The 21,807-nt window shown below is 30.0% G+C and overlaps 4 protein-coding genes across 4 annotated transcripts; 2 read left to right on the forward strand and 2 right to left on the reverse strand.

Moving 5' to 3' along the window:
* Positions 1 to 1,249: 1,249 nt before the first annotated feature.
* Positions 1,250 to 1,812, forward strand: LOC124936543 (protein BIC1-like). Its single transcript, XM_047477050.1, has one exon. It carries the CDS (start codon positions 1,376 to 1,378, stop codon positions 1,691 to 1,693), a length of 318 nt encoding a protein of 105 aa, XP_047333006.1. The 5' UTR covers positions 1,250 to 1,375; the 3' UTR covers positions 1,694 to 1,812.
* Positions 1,813 to 2,180: 368 nt separating this feature from the next.
* On the reverse strand, positions 2,181 to 3,630 carry LOC124936315 (40S ribosomal protein S14-2). Its single transcript, XM_047476803.1, has 6 exons — positions 3,488 to 3,630; positions 3,063 to 3,182; positions 2,939 to 2,984; positions 2,755 to 2,840; positions 2,549 to 2,678; positions 2,181 to 2,449 (listed from the first exon to the last, which is right to left on the reverse strand). The coding sequence occupies exons 1-6, from the start codon at positions 3,488 to 3,490 to the stop codon at positions 2,382 to 2,384; spliced, it is 453 nt and encodes a 150-aa protein (XP_047332759.1). The 5' UTR covers positions 3,491 to 3,630; the 3' UTR covers positions 2,181 to 2,381.
* A 1,563-nt stretch (positions 3,631 to 5,193) lies between these two features.
* LOC124936314 (protein ORANGE-LIKE, chloroplastic) lies at positions 5,194 to 7,944 on the reverse strand. Its single transcript, XM_047476802.1, has 9 exons — positions 7,718 to 7,944; positions 7,347 to 7,464; positions 7,147 to 7,260; positions 6,795 to 6,881; positions 6,060 to 6,136; positions 5,788 to 5,915; positions 5,570 to 5,706; positions 5,369 to 5,485; positions 5,194 to 5,262 (listed from the first exon to the last, which is right to left on the reverse strand). Exons 1-8 carry the CDS (start codon positions 7,918 to 7,920, stop codon positions 5,402 to 5,404), a joined length of 948 nt encoding a protein of 315 aa, XP_047332758.1. The 5' UTR covers positions 7,921 to 7,944; the 3' UTR covers positions 5,194 to 5,262; positions 5,369 to 5,401.
* Positions 7,945 to 13,693: 5,749 nt separating this feature from the next.
* LOC124933693 (probable UDP-N-acetylglucosamine--peptide N-acetylglucosaminyltransferase SPINDLY) lies at positions 13,694 to 21,655 on the forward strand. Its single transcript, XM_047474134.1, has 18 exons — positions 13,694 to 14,072; positions 14,789 to 15,224; positions 15,880 to 16,041; positions 16,143 to 16,318; positions 16,464 to 16,539; positions 17,073 to 17,201; positions 17,307 to 17,426; positions 17,510 to 17,578; positions 17,664 to 17,745; positions 18,334 to 18,428; positions 18,821 to 18,885; positions 19,303 to 19,501; positions 19,671 to 19,865; positions 19,949 to 20,043; positions 20,116 to 20,251; positions 20,351 to 20,568; positions 20,662 to 20,789; positions 21,034 to 21,655. Exons 2-18 carry the CDS (start codon positions 14,814 to 14,816, stop codon positions 21,369 to 21,371), a joined length of 2,694 nt encoding a protein of 897 aa, XP_047330090.1. The 5' UTR covers positions 13,694 to 14,072; positions 14,789 to 14,813; the 3' UTR covers positions 21,372 to 21,655.
* Positions 21,656 to 21,807: the final 152 nt, after the last annotated feature.

Below are 21,807 nucleotides of genomic sequence, written 5' to 3' on the forward strand. Positions count from 1 at the left end.
TAATAATAATAATAATTCAATACTATAATTGTTTCATGGTTATAATCAATAACTGAACACACTTCTTTTGTGTGGTGGTATTTGAACCATCAAATTGCAATTTAAACTTTATAATGCCATTAATATTCATGTTAAAAATTTGTAATGATAAATAAAATATTAATAAATCTATATCCCAATTTGAACATGTGAGTAAACTTAGGTCCTAATATACATTTTTAATCATAAAATATCTTCTCAACCACACTGTCCACACCAATCAAGTCTCATTCAAAACTTAAACTTAGGACTTCTCTTCACCTAACCAGCCATTTCTACCTAATTCCTTTAAATTTCACTCATTTTTATTTAAATCATACTCCATTTATTTAAATAAAATAATCATCTACCTATCTTTATATTATAATTTAATTTACAACAAATATAATCATATTACACATTTTTTTTAAATCACACAATAATATGAGCCTAGATCATGATTAGATATCCTAACCAAATTTCAATTTTTATCTTCACAAAAAAAAAATATAGTCTTACAATAAGTGGTGGTTTAAATCATCTTTTTTTTCTTCAACTATAGAAGTTAAAATGAACATTAAATTAATGATTTTTTTTATTTAAGACGTTTATATAAGAATAAAATTCTTAACCTTTAATCTATTAAAAAATTTTAAAATAAATCATTTTTTATTAAATTAACACTCTAATGTATTTAAAAAAAACACTAAAAATTATTTTTTTTAAATACATAAATTGTTTAGGCCGACAATTTTAAAATCAATTTACATATTACAATGGTGTATTTAGGACTTGTTTGGTTGAATTATTTAAATAACAATATAGTATAAATCACATTATTTAATTCATTAAACAAAATATTAAGATATCGTTTATTTTAAATTATTGTTTTTTATCGTTTAACAAAAAAAACTCCAATTTTCTCAAAATTATCACAAATAATTACTTTCTAAACAAGTAAACAACTTAAATTATTTATAAAAAAAATTGAATCCGAACGAGCCCTACTAAGAACACTGTACCCACAATTGTATACTAAATAATTTATATTTAATAAAAAAGAAAAGGAATAAAAAATATCAGGTGAAAATAGACCACAGAAAATGTGTGGAATCTGATCAAAAAGAAGACAAAAATAGAAATCAACGGTTGACGTGTAAACAAACGACACACCCATTTTCCAATAAAGCTTAAATTTTTCTCCCACACACATTCATCACAGCAGCCTCCTTTCCTTTCTCAATTTAAACCCCACAAACTTCAACCAACATCTTCATCAGTCATCACACACCCAACAACAAAATCAAGAACAAGAGAGAGAAGAAGAATCAACAAGATCCGATCAATACCATCTTCAATGGAACAACAACAGAAGAATGCGATCAACATGTCTCCAAAGAACTCACGTACTGAAGAAACAGAGAAGAGAGTAGGAACCGCCGCCGGAGGAGGAGAGAGGTTGAAGAGACATCGGATGGAGGTTGCGGGTCGGGTTTGGATACCGGAAACATGGGGTCAAGAGGAATCACTCAAGGACTGGATAGATTGTACCACTTTTGATGCGGCTTTAGCCAACAGTAGAATCATGTCGGCTCGGGCGGCTTTGATTAATGATGCTAGATTAAGGTCTTCATCTAATGCTGCTGTTGGATTAAGGATTACTAACACTTGTTAATCATCCTCCCTTCTCTTTTTTACTACTATAGTTTATTTTTACTACATTTTGTAATTTTAACATGGATGGTGTTACTCGGGTATATTTATTGAGATCAAATAAACAATTGATTCATATCTTATTTTGTACTACTAGCATATGTAAGAACACATGTTTTATGTAAAAACAACTTCAATTTAAGGATATCGAACCCATCAAATTTGAACATTGATTTCATATATAATTGACTATAAGAAATTGAACATTCCATGATAAAAACACCAAAGACTATTGTATACTTTCAAAATACCCAAGTTCAAGGATGGTATACATTTTCAAATCTGTCGGGATTACTCTACAAACCGAAACAAACTCATTGCCATCCTTGAATGCAATTCATGAAAAAATAAGAGAACAAACAATAATACTAGGTAATGAGAAAAGATGATGTCACAAAACATAAAATTGCATAAAGATCTAACAAAACATAAAATTGCATAGAGATCTAACAAAACATAAAATTGCATAAAGATCTAACAAAACATTATCTCAAAATAAATTCAGATATATAGAACATGTTCAAGATTAGCTGAGGAAAAAACAACTACTAGTTCACAAAATTCCAATCTGATGATAAAAGAAGAAACCTTCAATTGCAAATGTTTTTTCAACTAAAACATGATGTGAAAATATAAATAATTCCATAGGTTTACAGCCTCCTTCCTCTCCTTCCACCCTTTCGGCGAGTGCTGTCAGTGGGAATTGGAGTAACATCCTCTGACAAAACAAACATATATCATATCAGAATCATGGGTTTGTGTGGGTTTGTGTTCTAAATACTAAACAATGAATGAATTCATGGGAAAAGTAACATACCAATGCGGCCAATTTTCATGCCTGAACGGGCAAGAGCCCTCAAGGCTGATTGTGCACCAGGACCAGGGGTTTTGGTTTTGTTTCCACCAGTGGCTCGGAGCTTGATATGAAGAGCAGTTATTCCAAGTTCCTGTTTATGTATTTGTTTCAGTAAGTACAATTTTAATTGATGAAACAAAATCAGAACCCTAAATTCAAATAATTACCTTGCATCTAACAGAAACATCTTGAGCTGCAAGCATAGCAGCATATGGAGATGATTCATCTCTGTCAGCTTTCACCTTCATCCCACCTACAGTTACAAGGAACCATCGATTAGATCAAACTTTAGGTTAGGAAATCATCTAATGATCCACTGATCTACAGTAATGATGCATATACAGAACTAACCAGTAATGCGGACAAGTGTTTCACGTCCAGACAAATCGGTCACATGCTGCAATTCAAACATGGAATGATTGAGATTCTGATAGAGAATAGCAAATAAGTTACAAATATGAAATTCGATTCTCACGATAAATGTGTCGTTAAAGGATGCGAAGATGTGTGCAACGCCAAAAACAAGTTCTCCCTCACGAATAGCAGGGCCAAGAGTTACGGTTTCTTCCTTAGGCTCTCTGTTCTTTCTCTTCGACTGTTACAAACAAATGAAGATCATAGGTATCATTGAACAAAACTAGCACATGATTTCAAATATATTAAGCAGGATAATCAATTCGTTTGAGGAAAATGCAATGGATGCAAGTTACTCAGGAGAACTTCAATGAACTCCAAGGTACACTAATGGTAGCTATAAGTATAAATCGATCTGAATAATATACGAAGATCATAAGACAGATGGAGAAGATACGACGATTCCAATTGAAGGATGATAATATCTTCAAGCATATAAACAATATCGATTTGAGATATCAAAATACAAGTGTAAGAGAAGTTTACCATGGCTGAAAGAAATCGGCAGATCGGATGAAGAAATTGAGATAAGAGAACTCTGACGCGGCGATCTTCAGAAACCTGTAAGGAAGATGGAATTGAAGGAGAAGATGAAAATATATATAACTAGGGTTTCAATTTAATATAACTGGGCTTCAATCTAAAATATTTACAGAGTGGGCTTCTGAGCATTTACGGTCTCAAATTGGGCTTCTTCTAATTATAATCTGTTAGTTAGTTTGCTATTATGTTAAAAAAAATTACAATATTTTATAAATAAAAATTATAATCTTAAATAAGTTTATAAAAAAAATTATATTAAATTTAAATCTGATATAAAAAATTATATGGTAACAAAAATAAAAAATAATTGATCCATAAATGAATATTCAATATAATGATAATTATAAAGTATCTATTTTAAATATATTACTTAGTGGAAATATCTTAGAACTGCAATAATAAATAATAATTAATTCCGCAATTTGAATCAATATGTTTGAAACGATTTTCTTTTGTTAATTTGATTTAATATGATATTTATGTTCTAGTTTGAATTTGTCTGAACATTAATAAAAAAAATAAAACTATATATAAGTCACTAATATATTTATTCATATTTTAAGTTTATTATGCATGTGAATTTTTAATATATTATACTGTATATAAAATATAAACTATATACAGTATACCATATTTGATTAAAAAAATTATTATCATAATTTAATATACTATTTTCAAAAAAATATGTATATAAAGATAATTCTGTGAATAAAATAATATTATTTTAAAAATATAATAGCAACCGGAGAGATTCTTCAAAATAAAAACAATTTCGAAATTAAACATAACTGGGATGTAAATCACTAAATCCAAACAACCCGGTAACTCGATTAAGAAACGACTAGTATAGAGCTAGCCTATATTTAAGTTTTGGTAAAAAAAAAAATTTATTTTAAAAAAATTAATACATATTTAAATACTAATTAAATATATTTTAATTATATACATATTATCAAATTTAATATTATTTATCAGTTTAAAACAATTTTCTGCCGGGTCAGGTTCAAGGTCAGTGTCTATTCCTAATTTTAACTATATTTATTTATAAAAAAGTGTATATTTTTAATTATATTTAGTATTGAAATTGTTTAAAAAATATTTTTAATGAAAACAAAATAGTGAATATATTTTCAAAATTTAATATATAAAACCTAACTTATTTATCAGTTAATTTAATAAGTTAAACCAAGCAGTTGATTATTTAAGAGCCTAGTTATAAACTTATAAATTAGAGTATGAAAAAATATTTAAATATAAAATTAATTAAAAAATAATAAAAATAAATAACACTATTAAAAATGTTATACATATTTACAAAATTAAATTTTTTTTTAATGTAAAATGATATAAAATAGTAAAATTTAAAATATTTAAAAATAGTAAAATATTATTATTATAAATTTAAACTTGTAAGAATTTTTCTTATTCAAGATTTACTTAAAAACATATTTAATTTTGAGTGTAACTCAAAATTTTATCAATGTCATGCAATAAACACGTTACTTTTTTTTTCATCTCCATGTATATTTCCCATTGTCTGAAAATTTTAAAGTATATTCTTGAAGATATTATTCTCATTTCCAATTTACTTGTAATTTGGAGCAAACCCAACTTACTACTAATAATAACATACTAGTTTTAATTCTTTTCAATAAAAGTTATGATAAATCAATTTTGCATCATCCAGCATTGTACCAAAGCTCACAATCAGATGAAACCTAAAACACACACAAAAAAAAAAAACAAAGAGAAAGGTCAATTTATTAGAACAATCTTTATATATGATTTATAAAAAAAAAATAAGAAAAAAGAGAAAGGTCTTACCTTGGTTGAAGAAGAAGAAGGGTATCTTGATAATCATGTTAAATCAAATGGATCTATCCTTGCATCATGTTCACTTGCCATTACCATCCCAGTGCAGAGACATGTTGGGCACATGACCTAAATTAAATAATCACATTATAAAATCCACCAAACAACAACAAACATTATTCAATTTTCGAATCAAATGTTGTAAGGTACTACCTTTCCTGCGCCGGAGCAGTTTAAACACCTTTGGGTGGTCGGTGCTCGTAATGGTTTATTAGAATCACTAGCTATTGAGATTGGTTCGATCTTTAGACAAACTCCACTTGCAGAACATCGAGCACATGCCAAGTATCCTGATAATATTACCAAAAGTTAATCATCAGCTAAAATATGTAATTTTACCCGGTGAATGAATGCACACACTGGATACATACCAGTTCCATGACAATACTTGCATCTTTTCTTCTCCTGTTGTTCAACATTGTTAACCTCGATCAACATTAAAGAAGATATAACACCAACTGCTCCGCCAGAAAATGAAGCCACAATAGGATCCACTTGGCTACATGAAGAAGATGCATTTTGGTTAGAAGGTTCATCATATATGCTATTCTGTTGAACTGAAAGTTGTATTAATATGTACCAAATAAAATTACATCCTGTAACATAAGAATAGAGAATAAAGCAGTGTAGGATTTCAGCATACCTCAATTGTAGAGGCAAATGCATGCCGCGTATAAAATCTTCATAGGATGTGCCTCCAACTCCTAGTTTTAGCTCCAGCTGCCATAGAAAAAAATGTGTAAGATTCTAATATATCAAATGCATATCCTTTTATGCAAGTTCACTAAGATCCGAGACAGACATTTCTTTCTTTTTCCTGTTAAAAGAATAGAAAAAATTTACTAGAGCTCAAGTTTTTATCCTTTCAAGCCAAAGAAGACATCCCCTCTGCACTCAAGGTACTGAAATACAGGGAAGTAAAAAGGGTATTACATAACATAAGCTCTTCAAATCAAACAAGAAGATCAAAATTACAAATGAATCATACAATGAGGAAGACTAAAGCAATTAGAATGTAAACCTGTTTATTTCTCACCTTCATGCACCCTCAATTACTTATCCTCTCATCTACCATGCATATGTTAAGACTTTATGAGATCTTCGGGTGGAAGTGGTAGTGAGATAAATACCTTTCTTGCTTCAGGAATAATCACTTTTTTTATCTCTCGGTTCACCCTTTTCACTTATTTAGTCATTTCTCCAGGCAAAATTGAAATATAACATGATGACATATACATGTGAAGAATAACCAAATTTAACTAATGTAACTGATATAGATATAGCATATATGTTTTGAAACTGAGAAATTTGAGAAGCAATTTGCAAACTTTCAGAAAAAGAACACATGGTTTCATAGGCTAACTTTAGAAAAACTTACTATTGGTGCAAAAAGCCCTCCAAAGGTAATGATAGCAGATATAAGTCCAAAGCTGGTCAAATAAAGTTGCTTCAGTGTTTTTGGTGTCTGTATCAAATAAAAAAGCACACAGTAAAAATCATAGCATGCAATCAAACAAGATAGCAAATCTGAAACCACAACAGAGACAAAAGAAACACATTGCTTAAACTCATATCTGGATGCTCTTTATCATTTAGCTGTCTAAAACATTCTCTATGTAATGGAAAGATTCATCCCTCATGGGAAACAAGATATAGAACAGATTTCATATTCCAATGATGTGTTCTTCAATGCAGTTATTTAGCGAAGATTAGAACTCTGAGAATCATACCATATGTGGAAGAAATGGAATGGATGATGGAATGTCAGGCATCTCATTTTCATCTTCTAAATTGTCATAGACATCAATGTTCCTCAACCTCTGTTGTATCCTCAGCCTCCGAACCTTGAGAAACATATTAGTAGATTAAGTAAAACTTCATCTCTTCAATGAGTAAAAAAGTCTATGAAAATCAATTTTACTAAATTCACCTCTTCCATTAGTAGAAAGATCTTATTGCGCCTACTTCTAATATTGTCCTGGATCTCCTGATACTGCATCTGGACAAAATCCTCATCTGTTTCTGGTCCTTCAATGATACAAAAGTTGCTACAAACCACGAAGAGTCATTCAGTTCAATAATTCCTTTGGCAGAATAACATCATAAAAAACTCTACGTTCCTATAGAAAACGCAGATAACTACCAAAACGAGTGTAATTACTGCTAACAAACATGATTATGGAAGCGAATATAACATAGGACCTCAATAAATCAAAATTCAAGCAGGAAAACAGTCGCGATATAGCTGATGAATCATCAAATCAAGTCATAAAAGTAAAACACAAGAGAGATATCAAAAACCTTGGAGAATTATCACCGCCGGCAGGAATCGGAGCAGACGAACTCTTTGAAGAAGAACAGAGAAGTCGAAATTCGGATGTGCGTGAGGAAATAGTTCCATTGTTCCTCCTTTCAATTGAAGGATTGAGAAAAATCAGATTCTTCTTCTTCAATTCGATCTTAGCAAAAGGAATACATGAAGAATAGAGAGAGAAAGAAGCCATCTCTCTGTAAATTCAAGCTCTCACTCTATTACGGACAAAAGAGGATCTATTTCTTATATATCCATTAATTATTATTATTATAACTTGTTAGGTAAATTATTTGGGAAAAAGACGAGAAGAAAAACAAATTGTTTGGTGTAATTTTATTTATTTAAAAAGAAACTTGTTTGACTTAAAAATTAAAATTATTTTAACTAATTTTTTAGTTGAAAATTTTGAATGTATTTTAAGATAATTTTATATTTAATATTAATAAATTATTTAAAAATTAATATTCTATCACAATCAATATTATAATTATAATAACTTTTAAAAATTATAAAAAAGATAAAAATATTACTATGAAAAGTGTGATTGAATTAAGTAAAATATTTTTAAAGTGAAAAGTGGATTAATACAAATAACTTTTTTATAAACTTTTTTATAAACTTTTAGATTAAGCAAAAAAAAAAAAAAAATATATTCAACTTTTTATACCAAACTATTAGTTTTGATTTTTGACAAAGTATAAACTTTTTTACTATCATTTTTATTTACACTTTTCAATATATAGTATTATACTTTAGGATTATACAAAATATTTTTATTTACACAAGTTTTTTTTATATACATAATAAGATTTTTAATCAATATATTACTAAATAATCAATAAATTATATTTATAATTTTAGGTATCTATATTAATTTTAAAGGATGTTTTCCTAAAGTCCAAGATTGTTATTATATATAAGTGCAAATTAAAATTATTTTCAAACAATTACAGATTAAAAGTTTCAAATAAAACTGAAATTAATAAACTAATAATTTATTATTAACAAAATTAACCGTCTCTTCAAATTAATTAACAGTTTTAGTTTTAAAAAAAATTGACTCCTAGGCTTTTTCTTAGTATCCATTTAGGTATCTCGTTTGTATGACTGTGATTAACGGTCAGGCCGGCTTTGGGTAATTATAACTAATTTTATTTTTCATTTTTATTTTTATTTTTTTATATTAAATATATATTATAATATATATATATATATAATTTTTTATTCTTTTATAATATATTAATCATTTATATCTCATTTTATATTATTATAATTTTTAAAAATAATAATATTTTATTTTATTTTTATCATTTTAGGGCCTTATTTTTAAAATGACAATTTATTCTTCATAAAGCGTAATTATATACACAACAGTAACTCTTATTCTTTAGAGTTTGTTCTATTAATAGGTTAAAAGTTTTTTTTTGTTTAGAGCCAAAAAGATAAATATTGAGAACAAATAACTTCATTTGTGAAGATAATTTTGAAGAAAAAACCTAACTTGATTCTCAGGTGAGCCCTATTAGGGTTATCTATTTGTAAATCACTATCTCCTCTATAATCTAAGTATATTTGTAATCTGATTGAAGTTTGAGTTTTAGGCGTTGTCTTCTCTAATTTCTATATAACTTTGTGATTATTTCCTCTTTTAACTTAGCGGTAACAAGACGTGGAATCCTCCAGGCTCTATGAGGTCCTAGGTTTGAGCTCGCGCCTGATTAAATAGTTAAGTGTGTTTGCGGACTATGTGCTTGACCCGCGGGGATTAGTCGCACTCTATAGGAGCAGCGGAACTCAGCGTTCTAAGAAAAACTTTGTGGTTTTCAAATAATCTGCTAGTTTTATTTGACTGCATGTTTAACGAAGAAGTAGAAATGGATGTCTTCTGGTCATTGCCTAGTCATACTTTGGTTTCAGTTTGATGTTATATAAGTAAACAGTTTGTGTATGGTTAAAGTCCTTTGATGAATTTCCACTCCCAAGTCCCAATTAAACCCCATTTGGAAATTAGTATAAGGTTGTTATTAATTAATACTATTAGCATGTTGTTTGTGACGTTTTGATCGGCTAAATTTGAGAAGAAAAAAAAAACAATTATAAAAAATAAGATTGAATCGTTGGAAGGCCTGCCTGTGGCCGAAAATAGCATAGGCCGAACCGAGGCCTGCCCCACTTATGGAAATGCACCACAACGATAGACAACAAATACGAAATTTATCCTTCGTTTGGCAACACTTTTTCAAACCGTTTAAACCTATGAGGAAGATAACAAATAGGTATGCACAAATTTAATCAACACAGCCCTTAAAACAGTGAGTAATACACCAAGCAAGCACACACACAAACAACACGTAATTTTTAGCGTGTAAAACCCCTCAATGGGTAAAAACCACGGGACACCTAGTGCTGCTTAAAATTCACTATCATCAGCAAGAGAGCAATACAAAAATCTTCTCTAGACAATACTAGAGGCATATAAATTCATAATACCCTTGAAACATGCACATCAAAAATATATAAACAATCAAAAAACAAGAAAGGAATAATATCACCAAAATAACTGCTACTGTTCTGGCAACGAAACCCCGACCTCCAGACCTCAGAATCTGATCTTCACCGTCCAGAATGTTGGCCCAGAAGTTGTGAAGCTGCTGTCCAAAAATTAGGACGATTCAACAGTGCAAACTCCGGCAATAATCAAAACACTAAGGCTGCTGAAACTTGAAGTTTTTCCCTCTTTTCTTTTTTTGTTTTTTCTCTCTCTTTCTCTTGCTCTTATGTTTGCAAAATAAGTTTTCTCCCTTTTTTATCTTGCTCCTAAATAAGTGAATCAAGTGGGGGCCCAAAATGGGCCTATTTGCTGGGTTTTTCCTCATGGACTAAGGAAAATAAAAAACCCAACACCCACGACCAAGAGTAGCATGGGCATTGGCCTGCCCCTGCGACCGGAGAATCGCATAGCAAAGGCAAGGTCTGTCCCGCGCGAGGGAGCCCAGTCGCTATAATATATGTATATATAACACGTAGCTGGTGCGGCTGAATGTAGAGCAATGTCATTTTCTTGTATGTTCGTCTTGGGTACTTTGGGGTTTAACAGATAATTTGTTTAATACTTAATATTCTTCGACATTATCTTTATTGCATTCTTTAATATTAAAGTAAGAAATTAGACGTTATTTATACAAAATAAAAAAATTGTTTTTATAACGAAAACTTATTATTATAATGAAAAGTTTTATAGTAATTGTGTTCAAACAATGAATAAATATAGGGTTTTGAGTATTGAGATAATTATTTTTCGTTGAAAATAAAAATTAAATGATTAGAAATGTGTATGTGAAAATTTGTGGCATTACATTTTTTTTATATCTCTATAGCTGAGTTTTATTAATATATTAATCTTTATTAAAGTATGTTGAATTTTCAAGTGTAGTTAGTAAATGCCTATTTAGATAACGTAATATAATAAATATTTAGATCACAGATATTATAAAATATTATAACTAATGTTATTTTTTAAAACAAAAATAAATAAATAAGTAATTAATGTTATTTTTAACTAAGTAATTTACTGATTTTTTAAAAAATATTATTGAATAATATTTGAAATAAGTAGATATCAATAACTTGCTTCTCTGCATGTTAAATAATTGATTGTTTTTATAAATTAAAATTCTTTTAGAGAATATTAAATAATCATGTAATTGATTTAAGATAATTCAAAAAATAAACTTATTTTTACACCACTAAGTTATTATACTTGATTATCTCAAATAAGATTGTGTTATTTAAGAAAATAAAAATAAAATTATAAATAAATGTTTGTTTTTTCCACATGAAGCTAACATAGATTGGTCAATATATTCGATTTAACTTTTTAATATATTATTGGATTATTTTTGATGTCATTAAATACAATATATAAAATCATATTAAGCTAGTTTAAATGAAGGGATTTATTATTACGTAAAAATTATTTGATTATCACTTAAAAAAATTTGAACGATTTTTATTTAAGGGACTACCAAAATTTTACCAGTATAGGTGTAATAGTTTAAAGAAGAGTTATATGAGAGAGAATTTGGAAGAAGGAATATGAAAGGTAATGAAGTGACACTATATTACTAACTAAAAAATAGTAAAAAAATTTGTTAATTTTTCAACAAATCAGATTACACCACGTCATTCTCTCCCAAATTCTCTTTTCAATCATTTCTCTTAAAACATAAAATAAATAAAAAAATTAAAAAATTAAAAATACACATATAAAAATTATGAAGGTAATTTTTTATATTTATTTTGTAAAAGTGATAAAAAAAAAGTATTTGGCTATGATATGAAAACTAAAAAAAATTGTGACAATTTTTTCTTAAAAATATTAAATTAAATTTTATTATAAAAAATAAATAATTTTTTAATTTAATTGTAAAAATTAATACAAAATATCATTTAAAAATTATTCAATAATAATTTATTGATTTTAGTGTCTTTTCATCAAGAAAGATAAAGTAAAAGGATCTTTATTACTTTTAGTACTTAGTATTATTAAAAGGATAAACAATAAAACAAAAAATCATATAAAATTAATGACCGTACACTTTTTTTTATGTTTATTTAGTAAAAGTGATAAAAAAGTACTTGGCTATGATATGGAAACACAATAAAAAAAAGTTGTGACAACCTTTTCCTAAAAATACTAAATCAATTTTTATTATAAAAAAAAACATTTATTTTTTTAGTTTAAAATAATACAAAATATCATTTAAAAAATATTGAATAATAATTTAAGCCTATAGTGACTTTTTCTTTGAAAAAGATAATAGGAAAAAGATCATTATTACTTATAGTATTTAGTATAAATATTAATATTAAAAACATTAAATAAATTAAATTTATTATTCTTATTCTTAATTTTTTTTAAGAGTAGGAAACTAGTATCATAATCTCTATTACTATAACTTTCAATTTTATTTTATTTAATATGTTTAAAATGAAAATATAACTTATATTTTTTTATATATATATTTTAAGAGCTCTATTATTACTTGAATAGTAAATTATACTTATACAGAATATTTTGTATTCATAATGAGCTAGAGATATCATTGTCAATCAAATAACAATTTTTTTTTATGAAATATATTATAAATATATTTATAAAAAAATATTTTAATATAAAATATATAATTGATTGAAATTATATCAATTTTAATAATATGTTATGTATATCTTTTCAAAAATCATATACATTATTTTATTTAGAAGTCTATTAAAATACTTTTATAATTTTGCTAATATATAATTTGTTAGAATAATTTCTAAAAAATAAAAAATTAAACCTAACTATATTTGTTATAAAAAAAATTCCACAATTTTATCTAAACTTTTATTAAAAAAATTATATTTTTCATCTTTCCAACTAATTTTTTTTATCCATATCAACAAATATTTAATATTAAATAGAAGGGAAATTTGATGGGAGGACACTGAAGAGACCCATAATTGTAAAAAGTGTCGGCGTTTAATAAAAGAGAGCCTGCTTGACATTTTTTTTTTTTTTTGGACGAAAATGCATTCATTGCGAGACACAACCGGCATTCCCGAGACGATTTTTTTTTTTAATTTCATTCACGAGATGATTTTTTTTAAAAAAAAAAAAAAAACCGTCTCGCAAATGTCGGTTGTGTCTCGCGAATGCTGGTAGCGTCTCGCGATTGTGGACGTCTCACGACATGACAATTTCGTGAAAAAAAAAATAAAAATGTCACCAACGGTTTTTTTTTTTTTTTTAAGTGCGGTCACTTCTTATAATTGAGGGTATCTTCAATGTCATCTCATCAAATTTCTCCAATTAAAAAATAAAAATTATTTTTATTTTAATTTAAATCTAGATAATAAATATTATAAATATATTTGTTTCAATAAACTCTATAATATAATCTGAACCAAACAAGCGCTATAGTGAACTCCCACCCACAGCGGCATGCGGAGAGCGCCGCCGTGTGGCTACTAACGAGAGAGGCAAATCGACATTTGTATATCAAACCAATTTTCTTCCTTTTGGAATTGGGGGGTTTTTACTTCATCCCCGATTCCCCCTTCCCTTTTATCCCCCCTCTTCTCTACGCATCTCAGGGAATCGCCGGCGCCGGTAGAAGTGACGTCACTCTCGCCTGAGTGTCGGAGAGAGAGAGAGAAAAGAGTTGTCACAGTCTTCACCTTTCACCTCACTGATTCTTTCACTATCCTCATCCTCTCCGGCGGTGGCCGTGAACAGTTGACCTAACTTAACCTTTCCCCATCGTCTTCATCTCTCCCTCGCGTCTGGATGGAAATTTGAATGTGAGCTCTGCATGTCTTTTCTTTTTTCCAGTTTATTTTAATTGGGGGAGTTTAAAGTGTGACTCTTGCTAAACATGTTCACTGAATTATTGCTTCAGTAAGTGAGCTGAGCGAGTTCTTTGTGAACCCTAATTTTTCTGAATCAAGGTTTGAGAACATGGATACGATTCGAAGGATCGGATGATTCAAATGCTTGAGTATTAGGGCTACATTTATTTTCAATCAATTGGAATTGACTCTTGTTAACATGTTCATTGAATTGCTTCAGTGAGTGAGTTTTTTGTGAACCCTAATTTTTTTGTTTACAATTATATTATTTCTTCTGAATTAAGGTTTTAGAACATGGGATGCGATTCGAAAAACTTTTTATCTGGAACTTGGATTTCGATGGCCTTGAGTAAAGGATCGGATGATTCAAATACTTGAGTATTAGGGCTACATTTATTTTCAATCAAAACTAAGTATATCCTTTTGCGGATTGGCAGTATCAATTGGAATTGTTTCTATCTTTGAACAAAACTGAGGTATCTAGCATTCTTAAGGGAACTTATGTATTAAATATTAGTATCTGGCCAATACAGCTAAATAGTAATGGCAGTTAGGATTGAAGGTTAGTTAGACTGAGGGGTATGAAATAAAAACAAGTATTTTATCGCACTTTGATGTTTTCTTGAACCACATTGCACTTATTCTAATCCAAAAGGAGTCTGTTTCAGGAAGTTGAATCAGTAGTTCACAGACATGGCATTGACAGAAAAGGATGCTGATGATAGAAAACAAAGGGATACAGTTGAAGAAAATGGGTTTTTGAATACAGTGCAGCCTTCTACTGTTACTAGTGGCTCTCTAAGAAGCAGTACAAGTGAACATAAGAAGTTTGAAGGGAAGGATAACCTGTCCTATGCCACTATTCTTCGCTCCAGGAATAAATTTGTTGAGGCTCATGCTATTTATGATAGGATATTGGAGGAGGATAGTGGAAATGTTGAAGCGCACATTGGTAAAGGAATTTGTCTGCAGATGCAAAACCTGGGGAAACTTGCTTTTGAGAGCTTTACACAAGCAACCAAATTGGATCCACAAAATGCTTGTGCTCTCACCTATTGTGGTATTCTGTTCAAAGATGAGGGACAACTTATGGAAGCTGCAGAGGTATATTATCGCAATCTTGGTTCTCGTCTGTTAATTGTACAAGAATCATGTTGTTGAGCTCTTCACTTATGCTATAATGCCATACACTAGTTTTTTTTTATACTTGTTATGTGCTGGATTGCACATTAAATGTCATATTTCTAGACTTTGAGCTTGTTTGATGTAGTTTTTTAGTTGTTGAAATAATCCTATTAAAAAAAACTTATTTGATGAAAAAGTAGATTATCTGGGTTAAATGACTTAAATATCTTTTGTATTTAATATTTTAAAATATTATAAATAATAAAGTAAGGGTGTTTTGGTATAGATGATGATTTTATTGATGATGCAATAAAGAGTTATTTGGACTAATTCAAATGACCCTTCATCAAACAAGGCCTTGGTCACTTGTTTCAGATTTCGTAACTTTGCAGAAGGGAAACCATCTATATGAAACAAAGTAGGCTAAGACTAAGTATGCATTATTGAAATTGTTGCTGTTACAATGTGCTGGATTTGGAGCTTCAAATGATTAATTACTTTTTTGTTGCTAAAAACGATTACCATTTGCTTTAGTTATGTTGAGTTTTAAAGTCAAGTAAAAGAGAAAGAAATATACATTTAGATTAAACTAATGCTTTCACATTATGTTTTAATATACTCTTAAAATGTGCAGTCATATCAGAAGGCTCTAAGAATGGACCCTTCATATAAACTAGCTGCAGAATGCCTAGCAGTTGTTTTGACAGACATTGGGACCAGCTTAAAACTTGCTGGAAGCACTCAGGAAGGGATACAGAAGTATTATGAAGCTATCAAAATAGATGCTCATTATGCTGTAAGAAAGATATTCAGTATATCTTTTTCCTCCTGCATATTGCTTTCAGTTTTCTATGTTTTATTCTCCGTAAATTCTTAGGGATGAATTTTATTGTGCAGCCTGCGTATTATAACCTTGGTGTTGTTTACTCCGAATTGTTGCAATTTGACTTGGCTCTTAATTGCTATGAAAAGGCAGCACTGGAGAGGCCCATGTATGCTGAGGCCTTTTGTAACATGGGTGTCATATATAAGAATCGTGGGGACATGGAATCAGCTATAGCCTGTTATGAGAGGTAAATGCTATTATTATGTCATGATTTTTATTAAATGCGTTTTTTGTTAATGCTACAGCTTGATTTGCACCCATTTCTTGACTATTCGTGGCTAATTGTCTTTCATGTAATTTGCTTCTCTGTTTTTGATGCTGGTCAATGTCAGGTGCTTAACTGTATCTCCAAACTTTGAGATTGCGAAGAATAACATGGCAATCGCATTGACAGATTTAGGCACAAAGGTTGCATCTAAATTCCTTGTTACTTTATTGAAATAAACTGTTTTCTTTGACAGAGTTTATGGAATATTTAGGGCTTGTTTGATCTAGGTTTATTTCATAATGAACTTTTTTTCATTAATGAAAAAGTAGTTTATTTCGATTAATGGACCAAAATTCCTTAGCATTTATTATTTTAAAATGTTATAAAGAATAAAGTAAGGTTATTTTGATAAAAAATTAAATTATTTGATGAAAGAAGTGATTGATGATATGATTTATTTGGATTGAGACCAAATAAACCACATCAATCAAGGCATTATAATGACTGGATTTGAATACATAGCAGTCTTTGATGATACAATGTAACAGGTCTTCTTGATATTTGCATTCACTCGGTTCATCCAGATAACATCTTTCACTTTTTCTATTTTACGGGCATGCAATTAGAGCTTTTCCATCTTATGTGAAGATCATGTAGTTTTACCTATCATGTCAAATAATAACCAGTTCCATTGCCAGCACTTTTCCTGATCATACATATATGATCTGTTCAGGTTAAGTTGGAGGGAGATATCAATCAAGGGGTGGCTTACTACGAGAAGGCTCTTTATTACAATTGGCGTTATGCAGATGCTATGTATAATTTGGGTGTTGCATATGGGGAGATGTTGAAGTTTGACATGGTAAAATAACTATAAGCATTGTGCTTTTCTCTAACTCTTATTGCACGAAGCTGATTCTTCCCAAAATGAATCGTTGAGAACTAATTTCATCAAAATATTGGGCAGGCAATCTTTTTTTATGAACTAGCATTCCATTTCAATCCTCATTGTGCTGAAGCATGCAACAATTTAGGAGTTATATACAAGGACCGTGACAACCTTGACAAAGCAGTTGAATGTTACCAGGTAAATATTTTAAATGTTTTTTTTGCAGTAACTTATGAACACTTTCTCATTTTAGGAACTAATCTCCTCCTATTATTTTGCAGCTTGCTTTGTCTATCAAACCAAATTTCTCTCAGTCCTTGAATAATCTTGGTGTTGTCTTCACAGTACAGGTAGTACAGAATACTTCCTATGATATTGGGATCGGACAATATGATACATAGAGGGTATCCTACAATGTTTTCACTTCTTTCACAGGGTAAAATGGATGCTGCTGCAAGTATGATTGAGAAGGCAATTATTTCCAATCCTTCATATGGAGAAGCATACAATAACCTAGGTCTCTCTCTTTCTCTTTTCTAACCTTCACCCACCCCCCCAAAAAAAATATTGATTTTTTTTTTATTTCATTTTATGAATTGTTTTTTGAACTTTCTTTTGTACTATAGTAGTATATTAAATTGATTCTAGTCAGAGAGCCAAAATTCTTGACTTAAGGCCAAGTTCAGGGTGTGTGATGCAATTCCAAATAAATAAAAAATTAGCAATTATCTTGCTTTGTAGACATGCATATTATTTTTTGAGATTTGTTAATTTGAATTATTGATCTCCCAAGTGGATATGTAGTCACCAGTTATTTTTTATTATTTTCGGGGGTGAGATAGTATGATCTTTCCAGTGGTAATGAACACTGAACAATCTTGTCCCAAGACCCATACCCAAATTAGAACCAGATTCTAGAGAGTTCATTTTTTGTATTCAATTGATGATAAAGTTTCCATTTGTCAGAAAATTTAGTATTTGGTCTTCATATGTCTTTTTCTTGGCATGTTTGTTGCATAAAGTTTGTAGAATATGTATTCTTTTCATTGCCTATTTGTTTACAAATCTTGCTGCTTTATCTCTAAGTTATTTGCTTTGTCTTTAGGGGTTCTGTACAGAGATGCTGGCAATATAAGTCTGGCTGTTGAAGCCTATGAGCGGTGCCTTAAGATAGACCCTGATTCAAGGAATGCAGGCCAGGTATTGTTTCCCTTAATTTTTGGTGGTTGTGTAGTTATGAGAATCTCACTTATGAGTTAGAAGAGATATAATTTGAACCTAAACTATTGGCCCAACTGATATGTTCAGAGAACATAATCTCTAGCTTCTTTGAATATGCTTGCAACTAGAAACCATTCTCTGCTTTTATAAGCACGTTTCTAAGAACTAAGAAAAATTATTGGCTAGATATAGCCAAAAATATATGAAGTCTTGTTTTCTTAATGTTGTTTGTTTGTATTGGCTTTGGTTATAACATAGTGATTTCACTTATTGGTGACTGAAGAAGGTTTGCTAAATAAATATGCCATGAAAAGATTTAGTTCAACAGTTTCAATCTGCTATTATACAATTTTTTTGTTATTTTTTTGCAGAATCGGTTACTTGCAATGAACTACATAAATGAGGGAACTGATGATACATTATTCGAAGCTCACAGGTTCAGTTTCTCAACCCATCTAAAGTTCATATTCTTTAGTTATTGACATATTGTCTGTCAAAAAAGATTTAGCAAGTGGTTAGTAGATCTCATCACTGTTTCTGACAGTTCATTTCTCATGGCCCATCTCAAACACAACTGGGAGAAATGACTTTATTCACTAACCTTTTTTAATTTGTCCTCTGGAAAAAAGAAATGCTTTCTTCAAACATGTGAACCAAAATTTTCAATGGAGACCTGGATCTGGAAGCAGGAATGGTCTGAAAGTCTTTCTTTCTTTTGTCGAAGTTTCTGTCTTCACGTTTTAGGAACAGTTATTGTGTTTAACTTGCAGGAATATGCAAAAAATCTGATTATGTTTGTTTGAAAAAAAAATATGAGCAATTTTTATTATTATTAGTTTTTAATTCTTGGCAGAGAATGGGGTAGACGGTTTATGAGGTTATACGAGCAATATACATCATGGGACAACTCAAAAGAGCCAGACAGACCTCTTATTATTGGATATGTGTCACCTGATTATTTCACGCATTCTGTCTCATACTTTATTGAAGCACCTCTAGCCCACCATGACTATGTGAATTACAAGGTGGTTGTATATTCTGCTGTTGTGAAGGTAAATCATTCTTCTTTCTTTCTGAGTTTCTGTAGATTTGTAATTTCACTAACTACATTCAGACTAGCAAATGGAAGCAGATCATTATAGATATCACTAACCATATCTGTAATAAGCAGATGAGAGATAAATATTGTTGCATCAATGTTTTTCTTTGAAAAATTTGCAGGCTGATGCAAAAACAAATAGATTTCGAGACAAGGTCATAAAAAAAGGTGGGATTTGGAGAGATATTTATGGGATTGATGAGAAGAAGTTAGCTAGCATGGTTCGAGAAGATAAGATTGATATCTTGGTTGAACTTACTGGTCATACAGCAAATAACAAGTTGGGAATGATGGCATGCAAACCTGCGCCAGTTCAGGTCTCTTTAATTATGTAATTTTATGCTTCTTTTTTATTATTGAGTTCATTTTTATTTATAAATATGGTAATTATTTTTCATAGGTTACTTGGATTGGCTATCCAAATACCACCGGTTTGCCTGCCATTGATTATAGAATCACGGATTCTTTAGCCGACCCACCTGATACAAGACAGAAGTAGGTGAAAACTGGACTTTTTACTTTTTTTTGGCATTTAGATTTTCTCTTAATATTTTTTGCTTTTTCCAGGCACATTGAAGAATTAATACGATTACCTCAATCCTTTCTTTGTTATACACCATCACCTGAAGCAGGGCCTGTATGTCCAACACCGGCATTATCAAATGGTTTTGTAACCTTTGGAAGCTTTAACAATCTGGCAAAGGTATGTTCATTTATTTGAATTTTGAATCCACTATTGGAATAAGAACTCAATATCTCATTACATTTTGTTTTGTTTCCTTTATACTTTCAATGGTATCAGATGACACCCAAAGTTCTCCAAGTTTGGGCGAAGATTCTCTGCGCAATTCCAAACTCTAGACTTATTGTCAAATGCAAACCTTTCGGCTGTGATAGTGTGAGACAGAGATTTCTATCTATTCTGGAGCGGTTGGGTCTTGAACCTTTTCGTGTTGATCTCTTGCCTTTAATTCTTCTCAATCACGATCATATGCAATCATATGCTTTGATGGATATTAGGTAATCTATCCTTTTTTAAAGTTTTTTATTTGTGTTTTCACCAGATAATTGACCTCTTCTAAATATGACTTTTTGTTGTTGTTGGCTATGTAGTTTGGATACGTTTCCATATGCCGGAACAACTACTACATTTGAATCTTTATACATGGGAGTTCCATGTGTCACTATGGAAGGCTCTGTCCATGCTCATAATGTTGGCGTCTCTGTTCTAAATACAGTTGGTATGAAACTTTCCCTTTCTTTCATACATTTTGGGCTGTTGGTATCAATTTTTTTCCATGTTAATCATGATCTGAAAAAGTCTACACGACAAATCTTATATCTAACTTTAAAATATCAGTTTAAACTCTTACTTTGGCGATTTTCAGATTGACCAGTGTTATATTTTGCATATTTCCCTCCCATATTTAGAGCTTGTTTGATCTTAATATAAGCATCTTGACAATTGAGAGTCTCCTCATATAGGTTTGGGGCATTTAGTTGCAAAGACAGAAGAAGAGTACATTCAATCAGCATTAAAATTAGCATCTGATGTGAAGGCTCTTGCGAAACAGAGAGCAAGCCTGCGCGATGTCATGTCCAGATCCCCTCTCTGCGATGGACGAAAGTTCATCCTAGGCCTCGAGTCTTCTTATCGCACTATGTGGAGAAGATACTGCAAAGGAGATGTCCCATCACTAAAACACATGAATAATCCTGAAATCAGCGAAAATTTGTCCTTGAAACCAACAAAAGGATATTTCACGACAAATGGGTTAGACCTAGGATCGTCGGCTCAACCCACCTCCTCTTCCAAAGACTGATCAGTATGTTTCTCGAGATTCCACTTGTATCATATGATTCATACTGGTTAGCTTGGCTATATAAATCTGAAGCAGAGAACACCCCAGAGTCTACTATTTATTTCCAAAGATTCTGTACTAATATTGATTTGTTAAATACAGGGAGTAATTGAATGATGAATAATAGGAAGAGAGATATATGTAGAAGAGTTAGCAGTGTTGATATATTTTAAAATATGTTTTCTTATATATATATATTTGTATTGATACTGATTTTTAGATAATTTGAATCATCTGTTTGTATAGATTATATCATTTATATTGTTTAAATATGAGTGCTTGTTTATTATATGTTATAACATACTTTTTACAAATTAACAACTTTTCAAAAGAAAAAAAGGAAAATATAATTGAGCATAAAATTAATCTGAATAATAATAAAAAAATAAATTACACA

Source organism: Impatiens glandulifera, chromosome 4, assembly GCF_907164915.1.
Source record: "Impatiens glandulifera chromosome 4, dImpGla2.1, whole genome shotgun sequence".
In the NCBI taxonomy this organism is placed as follows: Eukaryota; Viridiplantae; Streptophyta; class Magnoliopsida; order Ericales; family Balsaminaceae; genus Impatiens; species Impatiens glandulifera.

Coding starts and splice junctions, on each gene's coding strand:
- LOC124936315 (XM_047476803.1), bottom strand. Junction 2,679..2,754: donor ATGTTTCTGTTAGATGCAAG/GTAATTATTTGA, acceptor ATACATAAACAG/GAACTTGGAATAACTGCTCT. Junction 2,450..2,548: donor CATGAAAATTGGCCGCATTG/GTATGTTACTTT, acceptor TTGTTTTGTCAG/AGGATGTTACTCCAATTCCC.
- LOC124936543 (XM_047477050.1), top strand. CDS start 1,376: ATGGAACAACAACAGAAGAATGCGATCAACATGTCTCCAAAGAACTCA.
- LOC124933693 (XM_047474134.1), top strand. CDS start 14,814: ATGGCATTGACAGAAAAGGATGCTGATGATAGAAAACAAAGGGATACA. Junction 17,746..18,333: donor AGAAGCATACAATAACCTAG/GTCTCTCTCTTT, acceptor CTTTGTCTTTAG/GGGTTCTGTACAGAGATGCT. Junction 20,569..20,661: donor TATGCTTTGATGGATATTAG/GTAATCTATCCT, acceptor TTGGCTATGTAG/TTTGGATACGTTTCCATATG.
- LOC124936314 (XM_047476802.1), bottom strand. CDS start 7,920: ATGGCTTCTTTCTCTCTCTATTCTTCATGTATTCCTTTTGCTAAGATC. Junction 7,465..7,717: donor GGCGGTGATAATTCTCCAAG/GTTTTTGATATC, acceptor CGTGGTTTGTAG/CAACTTTTGTATCATTGAAG. Junction 7,261..7,346: donor TCTTTCTACTAATGGAAGAG/GTGAATTTAGTA, acceptor ATGTTTCTCAAG/GTTCGGAGGCTGAGGATACA.